At 36.4% G+C, this 18,014-nt stretch overlaps 1 protein-coding gene across 1 annotated transcript in view; it reads right to left on the bottom strand.

The window, feature by feature from the left end:
• Positions 1-18,014, bottom strand: part of ESRP1 (epithelial splicing regulatory protein 1) — a 57,717-nt gene that overhangs the window by 10,185 nt on the left and 29,518 nt on the right. The window contains exons 13-14 of the mRNA XM_008582474.1: positions 15,027-15,195; positions 1,536-1,686 (exon numbers count right to left, since the gene is read on the bottom strand). Coding sequence (XP_008580696.1) covers positions 1,536-1,686; positions 15,027-15,195 — 320 coding nt within the window. The remainder of the gene's footprint in view (positions 1-1,535; positions 1,687-15,026; positions 15,196-18,014) is intronic.

The following is an 18,014-nucleotide window of genomic DNA, read 5'->3' as shown; positions in this document are numbered from 1 at the left end:
CCAAAATGTTTTCTTCATGAGATTAAAGCAACCTTTTCAATAAACTTTTAGTAAAATTCTCTATCCCTTTTATCATTTAATAAATCAGACATGATGTTTGAAAAGTAACATTTTTTACGCTTTTTCAGGTCTTCCAAGGGCAACGTAATTGTTTAGGGAAGAGTAAGGTATCTACTGACCTCTGGGGAAAAAAAGTCTTAGTTCTGTTAAGAGTGTGCTAAACCAAGCAGTAAAAAAGATAACTTTTGTCCCTTTTTCAGGTCTTCCAAGGGCAACGTAATTGTTTAGGGAAGAGTAAGGTATCTACTGACCTCTGGGGAAAAAAGTCTTAGTTCTGTTAAGAGTGTGCTAAACCAAGCAGTAAAAAAGATAACTTTTGTCTATAACTTTTCACTATCAGCCATAGATTTTCTTCCTTTGTCAGAAAATATCCTTTGCATGTTAAAAGCCCTTAAGACAATTATGGAAACTTGGTAGATTTGAGGCACATAACATCACCACTGAGATAATTTTAGCTGAGATCACAATCTCCGATGACTAATGGATACCAAGCTCATAAACCCATTCTAATAGTGAAACAGCTTCTGCCGACACAACCCTTATAATGCTGTACTGCAAACACTCAAGGGCTATTATAGGATTTGACTATTACGTCCATAACAGCTTCTCAACTCTGAAGACTCAAGTAAAGTTCAGCTCCAGGAAGAAAGAGGACAATTATTGCTACTAGCACAATAAAAAGACTACAAGTTCCTTATTTTTAGACATTTCAGGAAAAAAGGAATTCAGGCTTTAGGTCATTAATTATGTGACTTGAGGAAGAAAAGGTGTCTGACTGGATGAGATGGCAATGAGATTTTGTCCACTGTTAAAAAGCTCTTGCTAAAAATAATCTCATTCTTTAGCTGAAATCAGAAAACAGCTGATAGACACAGGGAATGGTAAGAAAAAACTGAGTAAGAGTAAATGTTAATTTCACTAGAATTTAATAGATCATTTCATGAAAGGCTCACTAAATACCCTGGAATTCATTCCAATGTCTTATCATCTAAAGACTCATTGAGTCTCTTTTGCACTAGGTAATGGTTTTTTTGGTTTTTGTTTTCCAGGTTAGGCAGAGGTTTTTAAAATACTACTCAACTTTAAACTCCACGTATGAGTACTTTTTTCTTTTTTCAAGTCAAGGATTTGACACCTTTGAGGAAAACTCCATTTTAGCCAATCTCATTCTAGATGAAAACACCCATGCTGTGTGCCTAAAGAAATTTCCCGAAGTAGCTTAGTTTTCAAAAAGCACCAACAGAGTAAATTGAAAGAATTAAGATAGCATGGAAAAGCCCTAATCTTATCAAGGGGATGAGTCTGAAGTTAGACCTCCTGACGCTGACTCTGGATCTATTTTCTTCCATAAGCAAATCCATTAGCACATGCACACACATGAGTTTCAGAGAATGTTTCTTTCCTAGCTGCATTCTTTAGGCAAATCAACTTAAGTAATATGGGCACTGAGGATTTTTCTTCTTCAAGCTACTGACCTGGTAACCTTGGAAGAAGTTAAGAATTTCCTTAACTCCAGTATTGTAGGCCAGGCCCTGCATTCTGACCACCGTGCCAGGCTGTGGAGGGACACCGCTAAGATTAGCAGCTGTAGGGAAGTAGCCAAGACTATTAGGCGAACCTGGGGGGCTAAAGGGAGAGAAAGCATAGTGAACCAATAGGAATAGACAATGTTGAATATTTACTCTAAAAACATCAGTTACTTTAAGGAAACAGACTTTCTCAAGGTGGTCTTTGTTATACTTCTCAGAGCTCACTTTCCTAAGGCAAGCAAAGAACACTGTAACAAAAGCCATTTCTGCAAAAGCCAAAACTTGAAAGGTAGTAAAGGTTAATGCAGAGTTTCCCCAAATTTCTCTGAGATTCTTAAAGGGAGAGGAAGGAGAGAATTAAGCCATCACAGTTATTCAACCACAAAGCACCACTTCCAAACCCAGCTCACTGATGATTAACTGGCTGGTTATCAGGAATACTAAGGCATGAGAAGGCATGAACGCGAAGGAGTAATAGGAGCCACATCCATAGAGATCAAAAGTATCCAAAGTGATTGTTCCAAAGAATGGTCTATTCTACCCACGTACGCAAGCAAACATACAGCACAGTATTAATACAGCAAAGTACTGTAGCACCATGAGTTACTTTCCCAACTCCATTGAAAATATATGGGGTGGGAAGAGTTGGAGGTATTAAATTAAGAATCACAATTAACATGAAGGGAACACTGATGAATGGTTCACCCTGATATATCTGCTGCAATTACCTCCAATGATTACAAGCCAAGTAAACCCCTAACTTTATGTAGCAACTCAAGTGATTACCATACTGTGCAATTAGTTTCAGTCTGTCCCCTATCCAATCTCTTTTCTACCATGGATGGTGACCAGATACCCATAAATGAAAATATATATATGAAAATTATTTCAAAAGTCATTAGCTTAAGGAGCAACATAAACTTACAACTTTAGATTGTTAACCTTTATTCATCTAAGTAGGTAATTGTCCCATTTCAAAGACAAGTAAACACATAATAGAAGGGACTACAATATTTTGAGATTATCTATCCTACATAATTCTAGCAGATGGATTCATAGGAATGGTACCAGATCTACTAGTCTCAGACTCTTCCTCTTATTAGCACTCTAATCTTGAGCAAGTCACTTAATTTCTCTGAACAAACATCAATTTCTTCATTTGCTAAAAGGGGAAAATTAGCACCCTCCTAGTTTCACAGGATTGTTCTTCAATGAGTAAACATGTCAAATTACTCCATAAGACATAAAATGTTATAACATTATCTCACTTTTTCTATTTCCATAACCATCATTCTATTTTATCATTTTTAAAATAATGAGAGCCTGAAAATATTACTTGACATCAAGCTGCCCTTAAACCTTTTAAGTCTCTAAAGCAATGGTCCTCAACTTTGTCTGCTAATTAGAAATCACTTGGGGAGATTTTTGTAACTCTTTATGATGAGAGCCTACCCCAACAAATTAAAAATCAGAAACTCAGAGCCAATCTATACATTAGCATATCAATATTTTAAAGGTCTCCATGTGAATCCAATGGAAAGATTGAAGACCACTGTTTAGAGACTCCAAGTCAATTTATGTGCAACTGTGAAATTAGAGAGAGGGGGAATGCTGAATTTTTGCCCTATGTAGGACTTTAGCCATCATTCGGCCACACCTCCTCATTTTTACACAGGTGGAAACAGAAACTAAGATTAAAGAATTTCCCACAGAACCAGGTAGCTCCTGGCCAAACTAGAATAACCACACAGATTTCTCAACTTTTTGTTCAATGCTTTCCCCCTATACAACCACAGTACATTCCAAGGCTGTATTTGCTCATCAAATACCTGATTGATACTAATACTCAAAGACTGTCAAGACCTCTCCATGTATTCCATGCTAGTTACTCATACTAGACATGAAAGTCAGTTCATTTCCACAGTATACAACTTACTTTCACAGCTCTGTCCTGGCATATTCCATTCCCTTTGCATAAAGATTTTCTATAAATTAAGTATGGGGTCTCTAGGGCCTTCAAAATGTAACCGAGATAAAAATAATAGACAAGATAAAAGTTACCCAACTAGAAATTTAAAGTTATAAACGACAACTATATTCCACATCTAAGGTTACACCTATTCTGATGAAGCTTCAACAACACAACCTGAATTTCTACCCTTATGTTTCACTACTATGATTACCTGCTGTGTACAAAGAAACCCTATGGAAAATTAAATAGGTTGTATATCTACCTGACAGGACATGAGAATAAGAATTTTCCATCAATCTAATCTAAATTCCAAGGTCTTTCATGTATTATTAGCAGTCAGCAAAAATAATTTACAGAATAAAAATGACAGGCTAATGACAAACATGAATTTGCATGTAGAAAATCAAGGGCTGGATGGTTAACTCAATTGGTTAGCGTGCCACCTTATAACACCAAGGTCAAAGGTTTGGATCCCTACACTGGCTAGCCACCAAAAGAAGAAAAAAATCAAAAAGAAACTACTAGAACTAATAAACCAGTTCAGCAAGGTTATAAGATATAGGAACAATACACAAAATTAATCTGTTGCATTTCTACACAGTATGATGTGTAACTAAAAATAAAATTTAAAAGTGCGAGTCCTGTACACTAAAAACCAAAACACTGTTTAAAACAAAGATCTAAATAAAAAAGATCTAAATAAATAGAAAGACAGCCCATGTTCATGAATAGACTTAATATTGTTAAAAAGGCCATATTTCCCAAATTGATTTTTTAAACAGAAATTGATAAAGCTGAACCTAAAATAGAAATGGAAATGCAAAAGACACAGAACTGCAACAGTCAATGAAACAGCTATCAAAATTCCAACTTTTTTTTTTAAAACAGAAATTGATAAAGCTGAACCTAAAATAGAAATGGAAATGCAAAAGACACAGAACTGCCAAAACTCTCTTGAAAAAGAACAAAGTAGTAAGACTTACATTTCCCAAAAGTTACTACAAAGTTACAATAATAAAGATCGTGTGGTACTAGCACAAGGAGAGGCATATAGATCAGTGGAATAAATGAGCCCTTACACTTATGGTCAAATGATTTTGATGAGGGTTCCAACACGATTTGATGAGGAAAGAATAGTCTTTTCAATAAATGGTGCTGAAACAAACGCAAAAGCATGAACACACAACTCTACCTGACACCATACAAAAAATTAACTCGAATTGAAATCGTATACCTAAACGTAACAGCTAAAACTACAAAATACTTTGGAGAAAATATAGCAGTAAATCTTTGTGACCTTGGGTAAGATGTGACACCAAAATATAAGAAGAAATAGATAATTAACTTTATCAAAAACTTTTGTGTTTTCGGGGCCGGCCCGGTGGCGCACTGCTATAGTGTGCCGCTTGGTAAGTGTGGTGGCGCTCCCGCCGAGGGGTCGGATCCCACATACAGACCGGCCGCTCACTGGCTGAGCGAGGGGCGGGAGCAACACGGAGGGTTGCGATCCCGTGGCGGGTCCCGGTCCAGTATGGGCGCGACTCTGAGGGTTGCGATCCGTTGCCGGTCACGAAAAAAGACAAAAAAAGGAAAAAAAAAAAAACACTTTTGTGCTTTAAATGACAACCTACAGAGTGGAAGAAAATATTTGTAAATCATATCTTATAAGATCTCATATTTGGAATATATGAAGAAATTTTTCAACTGAAAACAATAACCCAATTTTAGAATGTGCAAAGAATTTGAATAGATATTTCTCCAAAGATATACAAATATAACCACATAAAAAGATGCTCAAAATCAATAGTTACTAAAGAAATGCAAATCAAAGCCATAATGAAATGGCAATTCCACACGGATGAAAATGGCTACAATAAAAGACAATAAGAACTGGAAAGGATGTACAGAAATCCGAACTCTCTTACGTTGTTGGTGGGAATATAAAATGGTGAAGCCACTTTGGAAAAGTTTGGCAGTTTCTCAAAAGTTAAACACAGAGGTAACATGAGAGCAACTCCACTCTTAGGTATACACCCAAGAAAACTGAAACCTATGTCCATCCAAAAATCTTAAATGCAAATATTCACAGTAGAATTAGTCTTTGTTTTTGTTTGTTTTGGCAACTGTCTGGTATAAGGATTTTAAACCCTTGACCTTGGTATTATAAACAACACTCTAACCAACTGAGCTAACTGGCCAGATCCAGCATTACTCTTAATAGTCAAAAAGTATAAACAATTCCAAATGGCCACTAGTTGACAAATGGACAAACAAAATGTGGTATATCCTACAATGGAATATTATTTAGCCATAAAAAGGAACAAAGTACTTATACATGCTACAACATTAATGAACTTCATAAACATGCTAAATGAAAAGTCAGCCACAAAAGATCACATGGCATGATTCTATTTATATGAAATATGCAGAAAAGGCAAATCTATAGAAACAGAAAATAGATTGGTAGTTGTAGTGGATTGAATTATGTCCCCCAAAACTCACTGAAGCTTGAATTGTGTCCCCAAGTTTCATATATTAGAAGCTCAATCACCACTGTAACTGTGAGGGAAATCCTATTATGGTAATTGAGAGGTGGGGCCCTGAAGAGGTGATTGGATTGTAGGACCATGAAGTAGTGAATGGATTAAAAATGGTGGTCATGGGCGTGGTTTGGAGGCCTTTAAAAGGAGAGTGAATGAGGAAGATGTCCTCTTGCTCTTTCTCTACTCTCTCTGCTTCCACCATCTTGCAATATGAGATGACCCAGGGGTCACTGTCGCCACCACCAGACAGACTTTGGACTTTCCAGCCTCAGAAACTGTAAGCAATAAATTTCATTCTCTTTATAAATCACCCAGTTTCAGGTATTTTGTTAGAAGCAAAAGAAATGGACTAATACAGAAAACTGGTACCAGAGAGTGGGATGTGCTTATGACAAATACTTGAAAATGTAGAAATAGCTCTGAAACTGGGTGTGGAAGCGTGGCTGGAGGAATTTGGAACAGTCTAGAAAAAGCCTAGATGCTGGTGAAAGTTTAGAAGACAAAAAGACAAGGGAAAATTTGGAACTTTTGAGAGACTGGTTAAATGGTGGTGAACAGGATGCTGATAGAAATATGGACATTAAAGGCCATACTGAGAAGATCTCAGATGTAAATGAGAAGGAGCTAATTAGAAACTGGGGCAAAGATCACCTTTGCTATGAACTGGCAAGGAACTTGGCTGCACTGTGTTCATGCCCTACAACTTTGTAGAAGTTGGAACTTAAGAGTTGGGAACCAGAGTATTTGGTGGAGGAAATTTCTAAGCAGCAAAGCATTAAGGAAGCTGCATGGCTACTTGTAACAGCCTGTGCTGAGTTATGGCAGCAAAGGCATGACATAAAGCCAGAATTTAAAAAGGAAGCAGAGTGTAAAGATTTGGAAGCATTGCAGAAGTCTCTAGAGCCAACCCTTCCATTTCAGGCCCAAAGGCCTAGGGAGACGGAATGGTCTTGGGGAACAGGCCCGAGGTGCCCTCTGTGGGCTCACTGCCCAGGGTCACCTCAGGATGCTGGTTCCAGCACCTGCACCCCAGCTATTTTGGTTGTTCCAGCTGTGGCTAAATTGACCCCAGGTGTAGCTGGACCCGCAGCTTTGGAAAATAAAAGCCTGAAGACTTGGCAGCAACCACATGGTGTTAGGTCTGCAGGCTCACAGAATGCCAGAGCTCTGAAATCTTGGGAGCCTCCAATTTCAAAGGATGTATGGAAAAGCCTGGGAACCTAAGAAGAGATCTGTCACAGGGGCAGATTCACCACGTAGTCTTCACTAGAGCAATGCCAGACAGAAATGTGGGGTCAGAGTTGCAGCAGAGAAACCCCAAAAATGCCATGCCTAGTGGAGCCATAAGAGTGGGACCACTATGGAGACCCCAGACCTGTGGAGCTACCAGAGTGGAACACCAGCCTGGGAGAGCTGAAGTGTAGCCTGAGACGAGGCAAGCCGTAGAGGCAGAGCTGCCCAAGGACTTGGGGACCCAATTCCCACACATGCAGAGGAGGTGGAACACAGAGTCAAGGTACCTGTTTTGGTTGCCTTAAAGAACTGAAGGGATGTGAGGAAAAAAATGAAGGATAAAACATCTATAAAGACATTAATCACTTAGAACCACTGCCAAGTGTCCTTCAGAAAATTGCACTAAGATCATATTTAAAAATTGCTGAATGAAACACCTATAGTATAAAGTTGTTTAAAAATTCCTCTACTGCAATACTTAATGTCCTCTCTACATATATAGGTAAAAACTTTTAAAAACACAACATAGAGAAAAATTCTATTTCTCTGAGAAGTTATGACTTCCTTTGAAATTATGAGTTTTGCGATTCAAACTTCCTTGTTTGACAACCTGCACACAGACTACTCAATTGTTATACCAATATTAATTTACTTGTTCAAGATTCTTTGCAGAACAAGGAAAAATATATGAATATACTGGGGGCCAGGATGTTTATCACTTCACCACACTCATAATACATATAAGCTTATATCAAAAATAAGCCTCATAATATCCTTCTTTCATTTATTGAAGAATTACAAATTACAAAACACCGGCAACATTAATTAATGTTATTGGGTGACTTTTCACTCTACTCTCCCCTCTGGACTGGATAAATCACAATGTATTACCATATGAAACACTCTGAAGTCCTGTGGGAAGAAATCTGGTTTCCACTGCTTTGCAAATGACTGCACAGGAACTTTTCATCAATATCCATTAACACATCTGGGGTTAGAAAGACCACACATTTCGGGCCGGCCCGGTGGCGCACTGGATAGTGCGCCGCTTGGGAAGCGCGGCAGCGCTCCCGCCGAGGGTTCCGATCCAAAGATTACAAAACAAGATCCATACTACAGTTATTATAGTGCAGTGTTCCAAATACACAGCAAGGGAGAGACTGCTTACTCAAAACAAGAATTGCCCCACAAGGCCCCACTTTTTATTTGAAAACTGAATTCTATACAAAGAATTTTAAAAGTAGCTTAATGACCAGTTGAAAGCACAAAATGTCAACACAACTGATCCTCTTACAGTTTAAGGAAAAACAAGACAGTTTTAAAAGTAATATTTGATTTAAAAAAAACCCTAGGTTATGAGGCAAGCAAAACTCACTGTGATCCATGGACATTTATGATCCTTGGCAAAGTAACAGAAAACGACAATTTCCAGAGAGGAACATTCACAAGTTAATTATTTTTTAAGACTTTTTGGGTCACCATTTTTTAAATGCAATTTTGTCCCTTTTAAAAAAAAAAAAGGAATGATACAACTTTGGAAGGTACAAATATAGAACAAATAGTAAGACGCTCATACCATTTCCTCCCAACAAATCAGAACCTCTCTCTAGAAGCAACCCTGTTCTAGCTTCTTAGTTATCACTGGTTATCTTTCCAGAGACAGTTTACTGATTATTTTGAACTTAAATGGAAAACATTTGCTAATAAAGTCATTCTGATTTTGGTGAAATTAGAAAAAAAAAAGAAAAGGTAGTTTAAAAGACCATGTAGCGTACAGTAAAGACCATTAAAAATCATTAATCTGTGTTGTTAAATAAATTTCACAGACAAATGTCAATACTTCCTTTGGGCCTACTTCAGTATAATCTCTTAAAGATATACTAAGGAAATGTTTATATAGAGCAATATAGGTGAAATTTGTTATCACATTTATCAAGATTGTCACACATGCTCTAGTTCCATTCTGCTTTAACTAAAGCTATTTACGCTTTAAGAATAGTGTGTGTAATTAAACATATGTTTGACATAGAAATAGTTGAAATATTTAACGGGTAATAATCTCCAGGTTCTGTGCTTTAAAAAGTTCTGAGGGGAGGGGTAGTAGCAGGAAAAACAGTGGAAGGAGATGAAACAAAATTGGCAAAATATTGATATTGTTGAAACTGGGAAATAGATACACATTCTCTCAACTTCTGTTTATTTGCAAATGTCTATGATACAAACTTTTTTTTTAAGTTACACTTCAAAATAACATGTATGATTCCAATTTTGTAAGAAAAAAAATACTTAGAAAAACAAATTTATAAATTAAAGCCAAATCTTAGGGGTTTTGAGTGATTCTATTATTTTTCCTTGAGCTCCATTGCACTTGCTAATTTCCTGCAATACTAAAAAGAATTATAAGCACATCTGCACTTTTATTCCCGGAACAGCACATTACATGAACAGGTTTTTAGACTAGCAAATAACTATTTCCTCCATGAAAGCTGAATGAATTCTCACTGACTGGTAGTAGAGTGAACTACCCACAGCAGTTCATCTTGCTTACATCACTTAAAAGTATCAACCAGACCGAAAACCCTGAGAATCATAATCATGCCCACCCACAAAAAATTATCTGGTTTTTCTCCAATATTACAATATTGCTTCATATTGTATTATTACAATATCCTACTGTCATTTCAATGTATGATGGATTCCAGTTTGCATTCCTGACAATTTTTTAAAAGTCAACAGTTACCTTTTTTCTTGGTCTTATCAGAAAACTTTTAACAACGAAATTAGGAAGTAAACTGGTTTTCCAAATACTACCATTGGCATGAACTAGGCAAAGTATACAAGGGTACTTTAAAGGTTCACGGAAAGATTCGTATTACCTGAAGTACCCTTGTACATGGGATCGCTCTGTACTATTTATTACAACTGCGTGTGAACCTACACTTATCTCAATAAAAATTTCAAATAAAAAAAGTAAACTAGAACAAAAAGAGTAAGTGTTCAAAATAGAAAATTCAGGCTTCTCTCAGAGGCTTGATATTCTTGTGGCTCAATTGCAAAGAATTCCAGAACAGAACACAGTAATACTATACAACAAACCAAAGCTTGCAAAGTGTATCAATATTATAAATATACATATTCATTGCTTGGGTAAAAAATAGCTAATTTTATAAGAAATGGTTATCCCAAGAAAGAAAACATTTCCCCCACACCATAAACCTTCATGTGAGCATGCAAATAAAGGATCACTCATGAAAAACAGTCAAACTTCTCTTGCTCCCTTTATTGGTTCAAGATGATGTTACTTGTTTAAATGTATAGTATTCTACAAAAGGCAAGGCAATGCACACAAGACACTGATGTTAATCCCTCTTTTAAGGGACTTTGAGTCAGCACCTTTCTCACCTGTGTGACAGCTTGGATGCAAATGAAAATACAGTATTCTTTTCTAAGAAAAATGAAAGGTCAGAATAAAAGGTAGAACTTGATGTAATGGGAGAGAAAAGGTGTGATATTTGGAGTTCAGAGTGATAATCAGGGTGGACTTGAATGAACAGCCCATTCTAATTCTTTTGTATCCTAGGCTAAGCTATAGGTTACCGGGTAGCTGAAACCCTCTTCCCAGTGGGGAAGGTGAGGGAGGGGTAAAAGTCCACAAAACCACTTGAGGCACAAACACTTTCATATCACTTGCTCTTCAAGATGCTGCAGTGACAGCCACACATTTAGAACTGATTAAAAACTTATATAACATTAAGAGGAGAAGAAATTCCTTGATTCATGTTTTCTTCTTGAAAGTTCTTCAAGTAACCCAGATCCTTATGATGAAAAACACCATATTCTCAAAGCAACTCCACTATAGAATTTATCTCCAAACTTTTAAACATATCAAGTTAGAGGAGATAAAATAGAGGCAAAGGTCTTCCAGCCAAAGGAAACCTTAAAATAAACCACTGACATTGCAGAGGCACGAAGTCTGACAGCTACCCTACCAGAGAGAGTACATGTTTTATTAATTACAACATTCCCGGTATGTCACACAAAAAAGGTGTTCAATCATAGTTTGCTCAGTTAAACTGCAAGTTTCAAGAAGTTAAAATAATTTTTTAAAGTTTAAAAAACTACTTTTTAGGGGCATGCTTTTAGAAACATGTAAAATGCATCAGCATCTTAATGTTTTCACACTGAATTAATCTGAAGTCAAACAGTCATATTTTTGTGAAAAATGAAGGGAATTAAATTTTTTAGTTGAAAAAGAGAGAGAAACTTCAGCGCTTCTGACTTAATATCTGTTTTTAGCCGAAGTATGATGTCTCACACTTTCCTACATAGAGAATGCGTGAAAATATTCTTGAACATTTAAATAAGAAAGTTTTTCTTCACGTTTTGTGTTTTTGTTTTTACTTTTTTTGCTTTTTGGTAGCTGGCCTGTATGGGGAACTAAACTTTGACCTTGGTGCTACAAGGCTCTAACCAATTGAGCTAACTGGCCAGCCCAAAGTTTTTCAACAGTCTCACTTGCCCTATATTCATGTCAGGTTAGAAATTTATGTGGTTCTGCCAAAACTGTAAAATATTTTGTTTCTGAAATTTGCTTTTAAAATTATTCCAGATTTTATGGTATAAGTACTTTTTCAACAGTCTCACTTGCCCTATATTCATGTCAGGTTAGAAATTTATGTGGTTCTGCCAAAATTGTAAAATATTTTGTTTCTGAAATTTGCTTTTAAAATTATTCCAGATTTTATGGTATAAGTAGAGCATATAATCCCCATGTTTTAATACTTTCATGTGTTTATGTGGGTAATTTTACTAGAATTAGAAAAATATGAGTTAAAATAAAACATTAGGAGGTAATTTGGAAGTATTAGCTTAAATGTAATGCACATGACCTTAAATTCAAAAATTTCATTTCTGTGAATTCTGTCCTACAGAAACACTTGTCCTACAGAAATATCCAAGTATTTAAAGATCAATGTAAGCTTTGTTTAATAGGAAAAAAATTAAAAATTTAGATGTCTAAGAATAAAGGAACTGTTAAATTATATTTTTACTCTTGAGACACTATGAGGCAGTTACAAGAAATAGCTAAATATATAAATATACCCTAGGAAAGAAGTTAATGACATACTGGCAAGTTTAAAAAAAAAAAATGTACTGTCCACTTGTTTTAAGTATGCCACAATATTTAGAAGCATGCACACATGTGTATATTAAACTGATAATAATGGTTACTTCTGGACTTAGAGGTGTATAAAAAAGGAGTCCTTATTTTTACTCACTATACTTCAATACTCTTAACTTAATAGTGAGCACATTATAAACTTTAAAACTACTAGTAGAAAAAAAACTTAACCTACAGTCAGGGATCCAAAATTACAGGAGCTATTCAGCCAAAAGTGTCAGTTCCTCCTGCCTTTGGGGCTTCAATTCAAGACTCATGGCTTCATTTCTAAGAGATTCCTTCTTGCAACAGCACCCAGCTAGCAAATCAGTGATGGAACTGGATACTCTGCGAGTGTGTTGTAGGTACAAAAACTGCACCAGGCATTCAGAAGCACAATGCATTCCACTCCTGACACTGATGATGTAAGAAAGGTAGACAAAGACCTTCCTTATAACCAGAGCCCACCAGTAGCAAGCGATTGTCACCGGGTCCAGAGAAGGTGACAGACTGGGATTGGGCTAGGTGCCTGGCATAGTACTCAACCACAAAGTTACTCATGCTTCTGAGCCTTTTCAAGCCTTCAGAAGATGACTAGCTGACAACTATCATGGCTTTCTCTGTATTCTTTTTCTTCAGTGGAATAAAGAATATTTTCAATAGCATTAATGGTTTAAAAACTCATAATAAAATGAGCAAATGTAATTAAAAGAGGGCCGAGCCCGTGGCGCACTCGGGAGAGTGTGGCGCTGGGAGCGCAGTAGCGCTCTCACTGCGGGTTCGGATCCTATATAGGGATGACTGGTGTGCTCACAGCGCTCACTGGCTGAGCGCAGTGCGGCCGGTCTCAAAAAGGACAAAAAAAAAAAAAAAAAGTAAATTAATCAGCATGTTAAATAATGTATATGCTATTGAACTTATTATGATAACAAACTGTATAGTTTTCTTTAGAAGTAGACAAACTGTATTTATCATTCTTGTACATTTTTAAAAATTTTTCTGTATTATAGCCAACATTATCTTAATTCTTTATATTACTTACCATCCTTAAGAAAAATTATCTACTTATTTTACTGGGCAAAAGAAAACTAGAAGAGAGGAAATTAAGAATTTTCTAGCTATATTTGCTGTGAGCACAATTTTTAGAACTTTAACAAATTTTAAAATTTTAACAAACTTTAACAAATTATTAAACAAATATATAATCATTAAGACATTTGCACATGCTATTAGTTTATAGCTGTTCTACATATAAACGTTTTAAAAGCATGTTTGTTTCTCCTCAGAAAATTGGTTGAGTGATCAAGTTCTGGCTACATTGGAAAAGGAAGAAAAATACAATGCAATATAGCAACTGCAGGGATCAGATAAGTTAGTTCCAGGCCACTTTTCAAAAGCCTCACTTACATATTCATGGATGTACTCAAAACGTTTAGTCTAAACAGCTGGGAAGGAAAAACAAAGCCTGGTGTTTTGTTTTTAAAGTTGAGCAATATTGTTAATGCCAAAGTAAAATTTTATTTTAATAAAGTGACTGCTTACTGGCTAAACAAAGATTCTTTAAAATTTTTTTGAAAAATAAATTGAGAGAACGGGAGGTAACTTTTTATACAGTAATGTGCCACATAACAAAGTTTCAATGACAGACTGCACATACAACAGTGATCCCGGTAAAATTGTAATGGCTATGCCATATAGCCCAAGTGCGTAAAAGGCTATACCACCTAGGTTTGTGAAAGTACGCTCTAAGATGTTTGCACAACTACGAAATTGTCTAACGGCGCATTTCTCACAACATATCCCCATCGTTAAGTACCACATAACTGTATACACAAGTTAGAATCACAGGCAATCAGGCCTGGAAGGGACTCGAAAAACACGGCCAATCCCATCATTGTATAAGATCCAGAAATGTTAGAAGAAAAGATGAGAATAAAACTCAGGTCTCCCAACACCCAGACTAACAACATTCTCTCCATCATACCTTGCTACCTCCCAGAAATTGAACAAAACTATAAAGAATCAAAGTCTTAAAATATATTGGCTCTAAGAAAATAATGAAGAATCTAATTCTAGATTTGCTTATAGTAAAGATTTAGGGGGAAAAGTATACAAACCCTACAAAATTTAAAGCAGTTTTCATTTATTGTGGGTTGACATGAATTCATGGTACTTAAAAATGCAATTGTTCCAATTATGGATTTTCCTGTTTGTGATTTATTTGCAAGATATTGCCACTATATTGCAATGATTACAGTGTTACTCACTTATGGCCCTTAAAGGAGAAATAAAAAAGGAAGGTTGTATACACAGGTAATCTAAAAGGTCATGCTGTCAAAATATGGTTAAAAAATAAGTTTCTTTCAGTTTGTCTTGAAACAATCTTCTTGGTCAGATATGACCAGAAGCTGTTGACTGCCATGGTAACCTTTAGTGTAGCAGACAACATTCTTTTGTGAACTCGGGCACTGGCTATCAAAGGGGTCCTTTGTTTCAGTTCCTCATTTCCACTTCCCTGAGAGCCTTACCTGGGATAGTATGCTGTGTAGTTCATGAAGAGCTGAGTGCCCGCTGGGTAGTATGCTGTGGAGGGCTGGAGTGCTCGTGGGTTCAAAAGCACAGAGGGCTGATAAATGGCAGCTTCCGTAGGAATAACTGCTGCAGGAGCTGGAAATGTGTAGGAGGGAGGAGACAGGCCTAAATAAGCAAAGAGAGAGTCTTTGAGATATGTTTGTAACAGCTGACACATGTGTGCTACCACTAAAGCCATAAAGTCACTGGGCCATCTACACATTTTAAAGAGAAACCATCACAATTCTTTATACCATCCCAAGCAACTTCCTTTTGATTATATAGGTAACACGGAGAAGTAATCCTGAATGTCACACTCTGTTAACCTAAAGAACCCTTCTTAGTCTGAAATTTGGGAAACCAACATCAAATGGATTTTCAAGTTTTCTCAACCATTTCACAACATGTGTTTTTTTGTCTTGTTTTGTTTTCACACTCCCAAGTTTCAGTTACCACACACCAACACTTAGAGGAAAGAAACATGGGAGTGATATTTAGTATAACTTCAAATTAAACACTGGATTTTTTTGGAGAGTTATGCTGCTAGACCATTTTGTTACATACCCTTCCATACAGCACGAAACAGGAGAGGTTATGAAAGAACTCTCTTTCACCAGTACCATATTATGCCAAACACAGACTGTGCCAGAATGAACTAACCTAAAAGGAGTAGATCAACTCTGCATTATTTCCACTTAAAGGCAGTCCAGAAGATGGGCTTTGAAGCTAATCTACATCTTCAGACCTGTAATGTACAATCTAACCTGGGAAATGGCCCTGAAGAAACAGATGTGCAAGTCTTCCTAGGAGTGAGCTGATAAAAAGCTGGCTCAGATTAAGTAGAAAATGGGCCCAAATTCCTTTGTCTTCTGGTTATCCAAGAAGTCTTCCAGGCTCAGAAACTCCCTTAAGTGAGACCAGTTGCTGGTCACAAGCTCTCACATGTGGATGAACACAACTATACAGATCATTTGGACCGAACAGAAGAGATAACTAAGAAGTTAGGCTGAATTTGTGGTCCCTGACTTTAAGCTTCATACCTAGAACCACCACACACTGCAAATAGCGCACGCCCAAGGGATAATTTTTTCACATGAAAATCTCTAAGATGACTTCAAATTCTTTTGTCCTTATGGGTGTCTACATTTCCATGGAGATAAGACAGCCAGCTGAATATGGGTACATAGATCAAAGACCAACATATTGATTTCACATTTAACTTTTGGGTGCCTCTCTCATATTCACCAAAAACTGTGCTAGACATTAGATACCTATCAATGATTAAATTATGATCCCTGGTCTTAAAGAGCCCACAGAAAGACCAACAGCACAAATTGAGGCAACTAAGTTTTATAATAAATTATACAGTCTGTGCTCATATTCTGCTTTCAGAACTATCAAGCAATTCATTATAGGACAGTGCCTCACATCAGTAAAACAAACAGTCAAAGTTATCTCAAAAAATTCATGGAAAGATTATCTTTTCATTCTATTTTTCCATAAACTTTTTGAAATTCCCTCACATGTAGTAGGTATAAGTCTGTTTTGCTTCAAAACAAAAAAAGGTAGAAATTTTGATAACCAGGGCCGGCCCAGTGGCGCACTGCTACAGTGCGCTGCTTGGGACCGCGGCGGCGCTCCCGCCGAGGGTTCAGATCCCACATACAGACCGGTTCCCGCTCACTGGCTGAGCGAGGTGCGGGCGCAGCACAGAGGTTTGCGATCCCGTTGCCAGTCCCGTACAGGCACGACACTGAGGGTTGCGATCCGTTTTCCCCGGACACGAAAAAAGACAAAAAGGAAAAAAAAAAAAAAAAAGAAAGAAATTTTGATAACCAAACACATTAGGCTAGGGTTTGGGTATTCCTAAAATGAAATAGTTATTCATATATTCCTAAAAGAGAATCAGGTGTGTATACACACATGCTACAAAAATGAAGTTGACCATGAAATGTTCCTTCTTAATGGATTAAGCTGACAAACTTTAAAACATCAATGAGATTTTAGCAGCCTTTCTTTGTCAAATTCAACAAGAAACTCTTCAGTGGGGAATGATAACCAATCACTATTTTAACTGCTTTAGTCCTTAAGATTAAGAAAAAAAAATCCAATTTCTGTAAGTTTTGTGGTTGCTATATAATTAGGCAATCCCCTAAAGTGTGTTAGCAGGAAAAAAAAAGTCTAGTACAACGGTCATGATATTAACATATATAAACCGGAATTCTGATTTTAAAAATAGTAAACTCTTCGGCTAAAAAGATAAATAGTCAAATTTTGGTTAAAATTTTTGTCCTTATTTTTGGAAAGTATTAAAGGTAACCAAATATATGGAAATATATTCTTATATGAAACAAAGCCTTTAAGGTTTTTTTTTTTATTATTATTATTTTAGGGCTTGTGTGGAGAAAAGGGAAGAAATCAAAGTCTTAGGAAGAAAAAGTCTGCAATGACCAGTTTTCCACCAGAAAGAGAAAGAAGTAAAACGATATCACAGCAGAAGTATTTGGTGTCACGCATGATGGAGAAATTCCTTTATCTCACAATGTTTGATAGATTATCACTAAAGGATATCATAAATGCTACTGACATTATCAGTGGTTTATAGACAGAAGACATACAACTAGGATTAAGGTACCTTCTTAAACCCAATCAAAAATTTCAAAACTTGATATTTATTAATGATCAACTTTTATTCACCAACAGCAAGCAGCAGGTAAATAGAATATTAGCATTTAGAAATTCCAAGGGGGAAAAAGGATTAAGCCCCACTGAATGTTCTACGAATAATACTTTATCAAACAGGTTTATTGCTATAGGTCCCCTCTTTATTAGAAACTGATGCCCTAAAACTCCCCGCTTTATTAAAATCAAGCATATAAATTCAGTTTACCTTCTCAGTTATCTTTGAACTATATTTCAAGTACTACATTCTTTAAACATACCCA

This window comes from Galeopterus variegatus, unplaced genomic scaffold (genome assembly GCF_000696425.1).
Source record: "Galeopterus variegatus unplaced genomic scaffold, G_variegatus-3.0.2 Scaffold2623, whole genome shotgun sequence".
In the NCBI taxonomy this organism is placed as follows: Eukaryota; Metazoa; Chordata; class Mammalia; order Dermoptera; family Cynocephalidae; genus Galeopterus; species Galeopterus variegatus.
Note: the sequence above shows the minus strand (reverse complement) of the source record. Positions and strands in the feature narration are given on the sequence as shown.